This window comes from Balaenoptera ricei, chromosome 20 (assembly GCF_028023285.1).
Source record: "Balaenoptera ricei isolate mBalRic1 chromosome 20, mBalRic1.hap2, whole genome shotgun sequence".
NCBI lineage: Eukaryota > Metazoa > Chordata > Mammalia > Artiodactyla > Balaenopteridae > Balaenoptera > Balaenoptera ricei.
Window position 1 is genome coordinate 25,566,426 of NC_082658.1, and position 13,804 is coordinate 25,580,229.

At 46.0% G+C, this 13,804-nt stretch overlaps 1 protein-coding gene across 1 annotated transcript in view; it reads right to left on the reverse strand.

Moving 5' to 3' along the window:
• IGF2BP1 (insulin like growth factor 2 mRNA binding protein 1) overlaps positions 1-8,872 on the reverse strand; it is a 39,483-nt gene extending 30,611 nt beyond the window's left edge. Inside the window, exons 1-2 of the mRNA XM_059906874.1 lie at positions 8,402-8,872; positions 7,170-7,230 (exon numbers count right to left, since the gene is read on the reverse strand). Of these exons, the coding sequence (XP_059762857.1) occupies positions 7,170-7,230; positions 8,402-8,576 (236 nt within the window). The 5' untranslated portion in view covers positions 8,577-8,872. The remainder of the gene's footprint in view (positions 1-7,169; positions 7,231-8,401) is intronic.
• Positions 8,873-13,804: the final 4,932 nt, after the last annotated feature.

Here is a 13,804-nt window from a genome sequence, read left to right on the forward strand (position 1 = left end):
CAGTTACGGCAATGACGGCTCAAGGAGGTTAAGTAACTCTTCCAGTTTCCCAGTCATTGCCTGACTCCAAAAAACTCTTGTTTTTGAGCACTGAGCTCTCCTGGAGAGACCTTTCCTCCACACTCCTGTAGGACTGAGTGAGGGACCTAGGGTAGGTCATGAGACTCTGACCTAATAATAGAGCTTCCTCCCTCCTTGAGCCTCAAGAATTCTGAAAATGATTCCTGTCCTCCCTGCTCCTGTTGCCAAAGAACTCAGACTCCACAACCAACCTTTACACAAAACAATTTTTTTAAATTTCTAAATTCTCTGATTTCTCCTCTTAAAGATTCTAACTATATCCAATCAACTAAACTATCCAATCAAACTTAACTTAGACTTAACATTTTCCATTTCAAGTGGCCAAAACATCTGGATGAAGGACTAATTTTTTAACTGAAACTAACTCAAAATGAATAAAAATTGAAGCCTTCCTTAACCCACTTTTCCTAAGGAAATGTTGAAAGGATTGACTAGAATCCACAAAACAGATACATTGGAGAGGGAAAGAGAAAATGAAGAGAGATCCTCCACTTCTCCTGTCTCCTCTCTAACAGAGCTTTTCTCCACAACCCTCCCCCTAAACTATGGCCAAAATTCCCACCCATCCTGATGGGTCACTTATACGCCTTTAGCCACCAAAATGCCACTTGTCTAATAATCAGACTTGTCCTAGGGGTGTTGAAAATATCTGGACAATCCAGTCAAAAATTATTTTACTCATCCAGCTGCTTGCTCTGTATTTCATACAAAAGCAGTTCACTGGTGGGCTCGCCATGCTCTCTGCTCTCTGCCACACGACCAGAACATCAAATCCTGGAAGCCTGGACTTCTGCACTAGGACTGCATTTCTGGTGGTGTTTGTTCTGTATACAGTTACATTTCAGTGTTTCGCAATCAGGTTTTCTCCAACTATATTAAAATGATGAGGTCCAGACCTACTTTTCTCCTGTGATTTACCCATAATCAACACACGTTTTATTTCAGCAGTCTGCGTTTAGGGTGAAAGCTTGTTCCAGCCTGTTGTTCCTTCATTCCATGACTATTTATTGCAAACCTACTGGCTGCAAAGGAGAAGGAGGTCTTACAAAGCTGGCTCTGCTTGTTCAATACTAGGATGACCCCTTGGACCCACTAAAAAGTACAGAGCCCCCTTTAAACAAACTCAAGTTCTTCTACTAGAATGCAGTTAACAAACTGGGGACTGGACATCTCCCTGCTGGCGATGCGCCCTTGAAATGGTTTGTGTTGTCACAGGCGCTCTCCTGGTTGATCATTTTCTAGCTAAATCAAACTTTTATCAATAACCAAAAAAGCATACATTTTGATTCCACGTTTTTTGAGAAGAGACCTTTTCTTTTTTGTTTTGACAGACATTTAAAAAGGTGTGGACTGGGCACAGGTGGAAATGGTATTATGCAAATTTGACATTAACATGGAGTCAAACACTGGCTGAGACCCTGAGAAAGATCTTCAAAGCCTCGCCAGTGGCCAACTGGAAGACCCGTTGTCCATCTTTTACAACATAAATAAAACCCATCATAGAACCTCTGGTTACTATTACTCCCTTTGTTATTGTTTCAGTCAGCCTTTGGGACATGGGGACACACAGTCCATCTACTGAAGATTACAGATTATGCGACGCTGTTAACTCTCCAAGGTTCTATGCCCCATGGCCAAGGGGCCTCAGCTCCTGGGAGAGGGCAACAGCTAACATGCACTTCCATTTTCTCTCCACCTCTCCCCTCTTACTTTCCCCTGACCTGCTTTTTTCCTCCCTCCCCTGACTCTTCACTCCACAATCACGCTCCAGCCTTTAGCTCTTGCCTTAGAATGTAAAGGTCTTGAGACAGCGCGGGCGCTGGAAGGTCTGCACCGCGGGGCCTGGGACCTCTCCCAGTGGGGAAGGCTGGGGAAGCCGCGGGGAGGTTTGGGATCTGGGGGCTCCCAGAACGAAGGCGAGGCTGTGGGCCGGCGCGCCGCAGCCAGGGGTCTCGGGACCCTGGGAAAGGAAGCCCTCGTCGGAGACCCAGGCCTGCGGATGTTCCCGGGCAGGGGCTGGTTCAAAGGCAGGCGAGGGCCCCTGCGCGGAGCGGGCAGAGATTGCGAGGCCGGGGCTGGGCTTGGTCTGCGGCGGGCGGGGAAGGGCAGCGGGGCCGGCGCGGGCTCTCCAGGAAGCGCCTCCAGCGCCGCCGCGACTTTCTCTGTTTTTTGAAAAAGCGAAGGGAAGGCAGGCAACTCCGAAAGCAAAAATCGCCTTGCCCTGGGCTGAATCTACCACCCGTCTTCTAAACCTGGTGTCTGCGACCCCCTCTCCCGTGGGTCGCTGTGCGCCTCCAGCCGCTCCTCTTTAAAAGGGAAGCGGGCAATCCACCCCAACCCCCATCTCCCTCTCCCTCTCCCTCCCTCCCTCCCTCTCTCTCTCTCTCTCTCTCTCTCTCTCTCTCTCTCTCCCCCCCCCCCCCTCTGTCTCTCTCTCTCTCTCTCTCTCCCTCTCTCTCTCTCTTTTTTTTCCCCCGTCTGGAATTTCCAACCCAGGACTAACTCGTCTGATTTTTCCAGTCTCCCCTGCTGCTTTTTCCCTCCTCCTCTTTTCTCTCCCAAACACTCCCATCCCAAAATCTAAGCTGCACTTTCTGGAAGGCATTAGCCACATTTTAAGAATCTTTTAAGAGGATGGGGAGCGAACAAGACTGAATTTAAATTCTAACAGCTGGCAAAATGTCTGTTTTTCAAACGCCTTTGCTTCATACATTTATTCTAATAACAACATCACCAACACTACCACCCCCCCACACACACGACAATCAACACAGGTACAACCAATACATATTTCTTCAACACAAAAACCCTTACTTAGACTTCTACAAATAGCACTTAGGTCTCCCTCTTTTCACTTAACTAAAATTTTAATGTTTTAAAATTTTATACTCACTAGCCAATCTCAATGGTATCTTTGTCAACTGGATGTTACACATTATAGAATAAATAAGCTCAAAAAATAAGCCTTAAAAGTACCCAAACACATAAAATATGATTCAAATGACATATATTAAGGTAATTTTAAAAGATTAGAAGCTCTGGACCTGTGAATCAAGATTCTTCCAATGGTAATGTCATGTATTTTGTCTCTAAAACATAATTACAAGAAAGAATGTTTTGCTCTTGTTCCAGCAAAATCTATGCCATTAAAACTTCACATTTGAAACAGTTAACTATACTTTGAATAAATTAGTGATGGGAATTACAGTTCTTCCCCCTCTTTACTCAAAAGTTCTCCATCTGGGAAACCACTGGAGTAAAATTTCATCTTTCTACTTTGGGTTAGAAAATAAAGTGTTCTGGAAACCTACAACTCTTCCAAAGGATAGTCATATACCACTGTCTTTAGGAAAGTCACCTTGAAATACTGAGCACTAAATAACAAGTTAAAGATTTCTCTAGCAGTGAAAAAAACTTAATTTATGAATTTGTAAACATTATTTTCTAGGTGAAAATTAAAATGGAGAAAGTGAATTGATTTCCACCTTTCCTCCAAACAGCGCAGAAAAATTAAGAATCAACTTATTTAAAACTCAGAAACTTGATATTAGTAAGAAAACCTTTTTGCTAAAAGTGTCACAAACCGTTTCTACTTTGAACTTACTAGTTGAATATCTGGTCAGACGTATCTTTCAACCATAACCACTAAGGCAAAAGTGCCTGCAAGTACTCCCACCCTAGTACTTGTCCTCCTTTATAGTTGTTTTTTAAAGACATTCCCTTGTTTCTTAACAACCCCCATACTTAATCTTCAGCCCATAAGAACAATTTTCCTTAAAGGCAAACCCATTTCTGAAGGCAAAATTTTTGTCTGTTTTTAAAACATTTAGTGATCCAATTATTTCTTCAGAGTCTCCGCAAATCATTTAAAAATATTTTTGCCACTTACAAGACATCCCTTTGCAGAGATTTCTAAAGCAACTAACTTTAGAAAATTAAACCATAAAATCAGAATTAAGTTTGAATACTTTCTCTTCTGAGAGTTCTCACACTTATAGGGCTAGGAGACCAATTTCTGTGTGCTTTTTGATAGTTAGAAATTTAAGGGAAAGTGTTATTAGCCCACCTCATTTTAAGTCAGAGAAAACAACCATTAATCTGCCTAAGGAAATCAAAGTCTTTAACTTGAACACATTTCACCTAGAGAAATGCAGTACATCTCTTCACTTTTTTTCTTAACAGCAACAACTTTTATTTTGATGACACCAGTGGACAGGAGGTATGCTATCTTTAGGCCACATTCCTCTAGAAAAAGGCACACACAGTGGCAAATGAAACAAAAATTTAATTCCCTTTTAAGGAATTTTCTCCCCAAATACCCAAGCCTCACTAACATGATACCCCTTTACCTTAACTACTCAAGTGTCTGAAATTAAAACAAACAAACAAAAAAACACATACAAATCCTTTCCACAACTGTCTTTAAAATGCTTTTGGTTTTCCTCCTTTGTCCTAATACTTGACAGTGAATATATACAAATTCTCAACAATAAGCTGAAACTCTTGACCAAAATTCCAACACTGACTAAGAGAGTATTTGGGAAGGTGATCTCAGAGAAATTTAACACCGCCCATTTTAAAAATTCAACTTAATGTTTTCAGTTTTTCAACTTAATGTTCAGTCTCTTGAGTTCTTAAAAAGGAATAAATTATATTTAGCAAATAGAGACAAGGTTAAAACAAAATATATTAATACTTCAAAATCAGTTACTCAGAGTTAATAACTGCTAAAAAATATTGTAGCTTTTTCTCGATAACCCCCCTCTTAAAAAAAAAAAAAAAAAGGAACATTTAGGTTGCCAGGTTTTTATGAATCTCTTAGAAATGTTTAAAAAGTCATAATTCATTTGGAACTGAGTACATCAAGAAGAGTTCTCTATTTTAAATAGTGAAAACAATATATATACACACACACAAAATATATATATGCACCATTGTTCATTTTGCTTAAAATATATTAGTCATAGTTAATTAACTAGTTCCTGTTCTATACATCCATGAGACTGAAAAAGCCAGGAACAAACCAACTGAAGAAATACTTTCAGACAGACTAAAAACACATACCACAACATGCTTCCTCAAAGAACACAAAATGATAGAGCAAACTGACTTCATGAAAACAAACTTTCTTTTTTTAAAAAATCCTAAAACTTCAAAAATTGATTCACTCTAGAAAAATGAAGTGCCTTACCACTACTCAGAGAAAAAAATAAAACACAACTGACTCAATGTTTGTGCTCAAAAATTATTTCAGGAAGGGGGAGAGAATACACAAAAGATTGAATATGGGTGTGGAAGGGAAGATTCTGTACCCACTCCTCACAAACCCCACCCCTTCCCAACTGAAAGGAGCCCTCAGTAATACATTTTGGAGGGAACAAGAAGGAGCCTAAAAATGGCTTTAAAGCAAGTAGATGGCTTAGGGGAAAAGATCCATAAACACTGAGCACCATGAAAATTAAAATATAAATGTTGTGGGTTCCATTTCATCACATTTTGCTATTTTCTTGCTTATCACTTCATTCCCTTTAAAATTTAAACCATCCTTTAGAGCAAAAGAAAAAAATTCCACATATTTCAGAATTCCAGTTATTCTGGTTATTGTTCATCAACATGTTTCAAACACTCAGCTTTCAGTTCAAATATCCCCTATCTTCTCAGTAGATCTACTGATGTCAGTGTACATAGTTCTCTCATTCCCATCTCCAGGAAATGCTTCCAAATAATAAATAAGACTTTTTCCCTTTCTTCCGATTTTATTGCCTCTTTACTCCTAACTCTAATTGCCTTTCCAATAACAGAGTATTTCAAGCACTTGAGGTTAAATCACAAGCTCTATAAACATAGTTACAAGCCATATTGATCATCTATAGAAACAATAGTTCCAAGTTACTTAAATATCTCAAGCTAAACCACTGAAAGATTTTTCTCACATTAAACTTTCTAGACTCTCTTAACTGCCTTCAGAAAAACAGAGCCACCCACCTCCACCTTCCCACCCAGAAAAGGCCAGGAACTATTCTAAAATGCAGCAAGTTTCCAGTTGAAATGAGGGGAGAAAGCGAGGAGAAGATCAAAGATTTACTGGGGGCTGCAACATGAGAGAAAACTCTGCACTGTCAACATGTTTAAAGTCAGGTCTGAGAAAGCAGAAAGACTCTGCCCTTATACTTCCCAGCCAGAGTTCAATGAAAGATTTGAACCATGAATCAGCTTTGGGGATAACATGATAAGAGTTACCCCCTTTGCTGAAGTGAGAATAGGAAGGTATTGGAACACAGTCTCTCTCTCTTTCACACACACACACACACACACACACACACACACACACACACACACCATTCATCCAGGGAGTTCTAGACCCTCCAAAGAGCCCCAGCTCACAGCCTGAACACAAAGCTCTCACCCCAGATGGTCGGTCCCCTTGCAACAATGGACTGAAGGAGTGGGGGTGGGGGGGCTCAGAAAGGATAGTACAGCCAAAGCATATTTGCAAAATCCAGTTGGGAGGGGAGGATGTGTGATGGGAGGGACTAGAGGTAGGTGTCTGTGAAAAAAATAATGTCCTTGCCTGTTGCAGAAGTATAAATAAAGCACAAGCACAGAATTCTTTGGGGGGCAGGAATTCATTCCACTTCCCCTAGAGAGTCAAAGGGGACCCCCTCCCAATCCACTTAAGAATTATGGTGAGGGAAGGGGGGGAAAAAACAGTCCTGCCAGAAAGTTGCTGAATGTCCATGAGTCTCAACTCTCTAAAGATTTTTAGCTTCCCCACAAAAATGGTCCCACACACCTTGAACAAACTCCACAAGGTTTCTCCTCTATTGATTTTTCTCCCTTTTACTTCTCCAAGTAACATCTCCTAGCCCACCCCAGCCTCAGCTTTTTTTTTTTTTTTTTTTTTTTACAAGCTGTAAACCACCCATTACAAGATCTTAGCCAATCTTCCCTCCCTGCCCCCAACATCCGGAGTTGGGGGTGGGAAGGCCAGTAATGGGTTTCTTCCACTGGAGACACTATGGACCCCTGAACACAGCCTCTCAGCGCCCCCAGGCTGACCCCCTCCCCAGAGAAGAGCTCTTTCCTACCTTTGTTTTTTGGGGACGGAGTGTTCAATCTCTAGGCGTTTTCCTTGCAGCTCCACTTTCCCTAAAGATTAAATTGAAAAAGACAACATGAGAGCTTGGACGGGGAGGGCGGGGGGGCGGCAAAAAGAAGGAGAAATCAGGGTAATTCAGGAGTTACTGGGATTTGAGATCTTCCTAGGAATCCAGGTAGTGGGTTCCGCAGCCGGATGCGAAAAGGTCGCCTGGGGAATGGTGGACTCTCTAAATTCATTATCGTGTTTTCTGAATTTTTGTTTTGTTCTCTCACTGAGGTAGCCGAGTAGTGGACAGCTCTGGGAGCCGGATCTGGGGGAAGTGCGAGGGCGTCCGTGAGGGCCGGCTGCCTTTACGGCTCCCAGATGTGGGGAGAAGGGGCCGAGAAAGGGCTCCCCGTTTCTCCCAAAGTCTGTGGCAGGGGGTGGGGGTGGGGCTGCAGAATGAAACTTTATTTTCCTGTCAAGCCAGGGAGAAGGGCTTCGGGCGGCGGGGTGGTCACCTGTCGGGGCCGGCCGGGAGGCGAGGTCCGGGGGAGCGGAGCTGGGCCCCGCGGGAAGGGTCCCCGGCGGCCGCGGCGCGCGCCTCTCGGCCCAGCCTGGGCGTCTCGGGAAGCAGCATGGCGACCCGCCGCCGCCGCGCCACCCCGCTCACGCCCCACTTTCAAATCAAAATGGCTCAAGCCCCGGGCCCTGGGCGGTAGGCGGGACCCCGCTCCTCTCAGGTCAGGCCCGAAGGCTGCCGTCCCCACGGAAACCCTGGAGGTCGGGAGCGGAGCGGGGACCCCTTCCCAGCCCGGAAAGGCCTACGGCGGAGGAAGGGGAGGGGGTGCGCACGGGGTGGGGGCGTCCAGCCTCGGACACCGAGGGACTGACGTAGGGCGCCCAGACTGAGTTGGCCTCGGTGGCGAGCCCCCCCCCCCTCCTGCCAACATGGGCTCCCGCCCCGTCGGTGGGAGGCTAGGAGGATCACCTCACTAAAGCCTCCAGCTCTTCATCTCGGGCTAGGAGGAAGGGGCGAGGAAAGCCGAATATTTCCGCGCGAGGGGCCAGCGGGGGGACGGAGGGGGCGTCGGAGAAGGTGGATGGGAGTCGGTACCGAGGCCAGGCCCCGCAGGCCGGGGGCAGAGAGGAGTTGGCGGGCAAGGAAAGAGGAGGAGCAGGTCCCCGTTGTTCAGGCATTTCGCGGTGCTTTTTCCGGGGAGGTGGGTGCACTCTTACCGGAGAAAGTTTCGATGGCCTTCATCGCCCAGTGCTCGTCGGGGCAGTCCACGAAGGCATAGCCGGACTTGACCAAGAACTGGCCGCTGTAGGAGATCTTGTGCTCCGCAAACACTTTCTCCAAGTCCGCGGGGGTCACGCTCTCGTTGAGATTGCCGATGTACAGCTTGTTCATGGTGGCGGTCTCGGGCAGGACGCAGTCCTGGGCAAGGCCGAGCGGGCGGGCGCGGGCGGCGAGCCTCCTAGGCCGAGGCGGGAGGCGGCGGCAGCAGACGCAAACTTTCTTTGCACCCCACCCCTGAAGTTGTCCGGAGCCGAGGAGGGGAAGGCGGCCGGAGGGCGCGCAGAGGTCGCGGGAGAGTTCGGGGAGGCCCGGGAGAAGTGCCCGCGGCGCGCTGGGAGGCGGACGACGCGGCTCGGCTCCTTCCCTTCTGTCCGAAACCCCTCCAAGCGGGCTGGTGTGTCACGTTTCTCCGCGGCCGCCCTGGCGCCGCCTCTAAATAAAATCGACTTGAAAAAAAAAAAATGGAGCGGAAAAAAAAAAAAAAGGCGAAGCCACGTGGTGAAAGCCCCCACCCACCCTGCAGGGGAAGACCCCCGACGCCTCCGGGCCTTTGGGCCCTCCAAGCCGGCCCAGCCCACCAAACTCCCGGCCGGGGGGGGGAGGGTGCCTCTCAACTTACCCCCCGGGTAAGTTGGGCGGGTGGGGGCTGTTTTCCCGAAGCTCTACTTGCCCCCTCCCCCTTGCAAGAATCTGGCCCCTAGGGAGGCGCCCCGCCCCCCACCCATCCCCCTACCCGGGCCCTAGCTGGGGGGAGAGTGGTCCGGCCCAGAATCTCCCACCTCTTAATGGGTTGGATAAAATGTGCGGTTATTTTTTATTCGAGTGGTCGGGAGTGGGGGGAGTTAGCCCACCCTACCCCAGCTAACTGCTAGCGACTGACAGGCGGGGGACGGCCGAGAGAGACAAAGAGAAGCCGAGGACTCTGGGGTCTTCAAGAGGGGGTCGCGCGAGCCGGTGATTTCAGAAGAAAAGCGCTATTCCCCTAGATCTTTAAGTGGGAGGGGGGGTCTCGGCCTTCCCAGCCCCAGCGCTAGGAGACTCCCTCGCCTCGGGGGATACAGGATCGAGGGGCCCTGCGAGCGCGGGACTGTGAAGCTGGAAACACGGGGGATCGTGGCTGGAAACCAGGGATCCACAGGAAATCATGTTTCGGGATTCCCCCGGGGTTCATACCGGGGGTTCGGCTGTTGAACTATAACGTCTCGGGGTCCTGGGGGAAAGCGCGGATCCGGCCCAAGATGACCCCGAGAGAGAGGGAGGGGTGGAGAGAAGGAAGAGGAGTGGTCGCGTGAGCGGACCCGGGCTAACCGAAGGGGGAGGTCTCAGGCAGGGAGTGACAGGGTGGAGATCTAAATGATCCCTTTCTCCCTCCCTGACGCGGGGGCAGACAGGTGGAGTACCCTCCCCCCGTCCCACCCGCGACAGCGACGGCAGCTTTCCCAGCGCTGGGTTCGGGTCTCGGAACTTTGTTTGGGGTGCGGGATTTGGATCCCGGCGGGAAGGCGGGAGAGGCGCCGAGGGCCGGGGGCCGAGCTCTAAGCCCCGCCCACGTCCCCAGGTCAGACCCGCAGGGGGAGGGGGTAATTTCCGCTCCGCGCTCGGGGAAGCGAGGGGCGGGAGCTGTGCTCGGAGGAGGGGGCGGCGGCCCCTCCCCCGCCCGCTTGGGGAGGGGGGAAGCGGATCCGCCCTGGTCCCTTCCCTCGCCTTTGACCAACTCGTTCCGGATCTTCTAGCCCCGGGAACCCGAGGGACGGACCCGACTGGGCAAGGGGCGACACGTGGGCGGTCGCACCCCGTCTCGGCGGTGGGGGAGGGGGCAGTTGGCCGCGCGTTTCGGAGTCCCGGCTACGCTACGCAGAGCCGGGCGTGCGGTCCACGAGCACCCGGGATCCCAGGCCGAGGGGCGAGCGAGGCCAACGAGTTTCTAGCGGCGGGGGTTGGGATGGCGCCAGCGGGTGGTGGAGAGCGCGGCCAGGGGACCCTGGAGCCCCCTTAACCAGCGAACCAGGGAGCGGGGCGGGGGTGGACCCCCAGTCATACCAGAGTCTCGAACTGGGCGGAAGCTGGGGTTTTGCTCTGGGTTCTGCGGGAGGGAGAAATAATTCTGTCGCGGGCACGCGTGCTGCGAGGGCAGGTGAGGAAGGGGGTCACTCTCCCTTTCCCGGTCCCCGACCCCATTGTCTCAGTCGCCTGCGGCCCGGGCCGACTCCGCAACACGTGTTGGCTGCACCGATATGAATGCCTTAGATTTTTTTTTTTTTCTTGTTATTATTTTGTGTTTGCAGAGTCAGTGAGCCGACTCCGACTTCGGCGCACCGCCCTTCTGGCAGAAGATTTTCTACCGTTCAAAAGTCAGGAGTTAAAGAACTGCACGCTCCACCTTTGTCCCCCTCCCCGTTTTCCCCGCGCGCTGAAAAGAAATGGGGCTTGGGGGTGGGGATGGGGGAGGGCTTCCAACTCGGTTTCTCCATCTCCACCACCTTCAAAACCCACCCTCCAAATCCGCGTTTTGTTCTTGCCAGCCACGTGTTTGTCGGATTTTTACTTTTGTGATATTTTTTCTTTCCATGGGTCTGCAGAAATTAAAATACTATAAGCCATCAGTTGCTGAGCAGACGAAAAATGTTTTCTCTCCAAGAAGGTGGGCGATATCTCTATTCCACCCCCCACACCTCCTCCGACTCTGCTCCCTGTTTCTGACTCTTAATATTCAGTCAGCTCTTGACCATAAACAATTTTAAACAAACCAACGAGCTGGAAACTGCCTGCCACATAGTAGGTATTCAATAAACAATTTCTTAACTGAAAAGCAAGCTAATACAAATGTTCTTTGTACTAGAGCAAAGAACATTCGGAGGAAAATTAAGAGGCCAGGGGAAAAAAAAATTATCTTGGCGAGAATGTGTGGGTCTGTTGCCCGGGGACTCTTCTTGGTGCTGTGTGTGTACTTTTGAAAGGGCTAAAAGATGGTCTCAGAAAGGCTGTTGTGTTCCTTGGCCTTTCCCTATATAGGAACCCCGATCTCCTGAAACCTTTTCTGTTACATCTGGGAACAAGGAAGAGCGTACTTGGGAGGGCATTCCAGTTCCCAGAAACTTTAAGTGCTGTTTGCTTCATTTAATTTAAATCTTTAGGAATTAATAGAAGCACCTCTCAGGTTTTCTCCCTGGGGAACATGTCCACTACTCTATCTCTTTATTCCTAAGACAAAAGCAAGTTACACCCCACAAAAATCTTCATTCAGAGCTCTAGACGCCTGTAAAATGCAGCCCACCTTTTCCTATCCTAAATTCAAAAGGGAAACAAATTTAAGTTAATAATTGAATTCGGTTCACTTTTATGTTGATTTTTTCCATGTAAAAATAGAAGTCTAAATGTTAGCTGAAATTAGTCAGTTTCTTTAATGTTTTAAAATGACAGAGGAAAAAATATTAATGTATTAAATTAAAAATTTATCAACTACTGATAAATTGAAACTGATTAGTTCTTTTTAAAAATCAGCTGTTCACTGAATTCTAATCCTCCCCCCACCCCCACCAAGAGCTTCTGTGTATAGTCAGAGGCTGCAAGAACACAAGAGAGAGGAGGCAGCTGGGGCTGAGATGCAGACCCTTTTAGCCCCCAAATCAGTTTTGCCTCAGTGACCTGGCTATTTTAGGCTGAGGTTGGGGAGACTGAATGATGTTGATTGGTGCTTCATCTCTCCCCTCTGAGTGAGTCCAGCTCTAAAATTAACCTGAGAGAAGGGTTATTTCTTGTCAAGACTCACATTCCCAGGTTAGGGATAGGAATGGGATGACTTGGGATTCCATAATTTATCATCATTCTTTTCTTTGGCTTTTTAAAAATTAAAGACAACTAGTCAACATTTATTTGTTAATAACTTTTTTTCTACACAACTTCTTTGGGAAAATTTAATCTTCAGTGCAGAGTTCAATTTAGTTTGTGAGAGTTAAAAATATAGCTGCAGGATAAATTGTTTTCTTTAAGAATAATGATTTTTAAAAGTATTATCATTATACTTCTTGTTGTTCTCCTCCCCCCTTCCTCCTTCTTCTCTATTTTTTCCTGGAGAAGTGTTTGGTCTAGTTACATAATTCAATTCTCTGAATTCAGAAACACTGAAACTTGACTCCATTTTAAAGATGGGATTCTGATCCATTTTCCTTCAGTGTGAACATACAAATACATGCAGAGAGAAAAAAAATTAAGAGAATAAAACAACTTAAAAAATTTAAATATAATTAAAAATTAATTTTAGTACTTCTTTTCAGTTGTTTTCAGTTGTTTTCCATTTGTAATAGTTTTATATTTTGTCATCTTATTTGTATATCTTGATTTTTTACTTGCTGTTGTGCCATAAGTATTTTCCCATGCTGCCTGCAAGTTTTGATAATGATCATTTTTAGCCAGCATGTTCTCATCAGCCCAATAGATGTAAGTTAATCATTAATCATTATTCTTAGATATATGTTACATCAAATTTTTTTTACTTTTGTTAGTAGTGCTGAATAGGTATTTGAGGGCATATAACTTTTTCCTCTTTTAGATTAGCTCCTTTGGATAAATCCCCAAAATATATATTGCATTTTAAATCTAACAGTTATCAATGACTTTCTATTTTAAAAGCTTCACATGTTTTACAAAAAAGAGGACACACACACAAACTGGAAAGCAGTTAGGAGGAAAATACATTAAAATAGAATTTTTCCATTTTTTGTTTTCTAATGAATCGTAATCAATATTGAAATAAACTTATGGTTTCTATGAAATATAGAAAAAGAAAATTTCACATTTACTGACATATGGCCACGTTGACTTCAAAGTGTTTGAAAGAATTTGTCTTTTGTTTGCTTGGTTTTTGTTTATTCTGTTGTTGTTTGCTTGTTTTTCATTGTTATTGTCTTCAGATATTTTACTTCTTCCTGCAACTTGAAGTCTTGGTGTGGTTCTTTTAACTGCCTATAAACTTTGAAAAAGTGTAAATTTGTCCCAATTTTAAAGCACATTCAGCATTTTCTCCTGTCAAATAAATAAAGATAACTATGTGTTTAAGATAACTCATAAAATGTAAGAGAATTATAAGCAGAAAAGGAAATTTCCTCCTTCAAATTATTATTTAAAAGTGTTCAATGTTTAAAGCCTTAAATAGAAATGTATTTATTCCAGAGATAGAAGAGATTCAAGGAAGAAAAAGAACTTTAAGAACAATCATTTGTTTTTGTATGGGTCACACAATGTGTGTGACAAAACTGCTCAATTTTTGGTTTTGGCTCAGGTTTGCAATGTAGAAACTTGCATAAGGCAGGGAATCATTTATTTTATTAACTTAAAAAAAA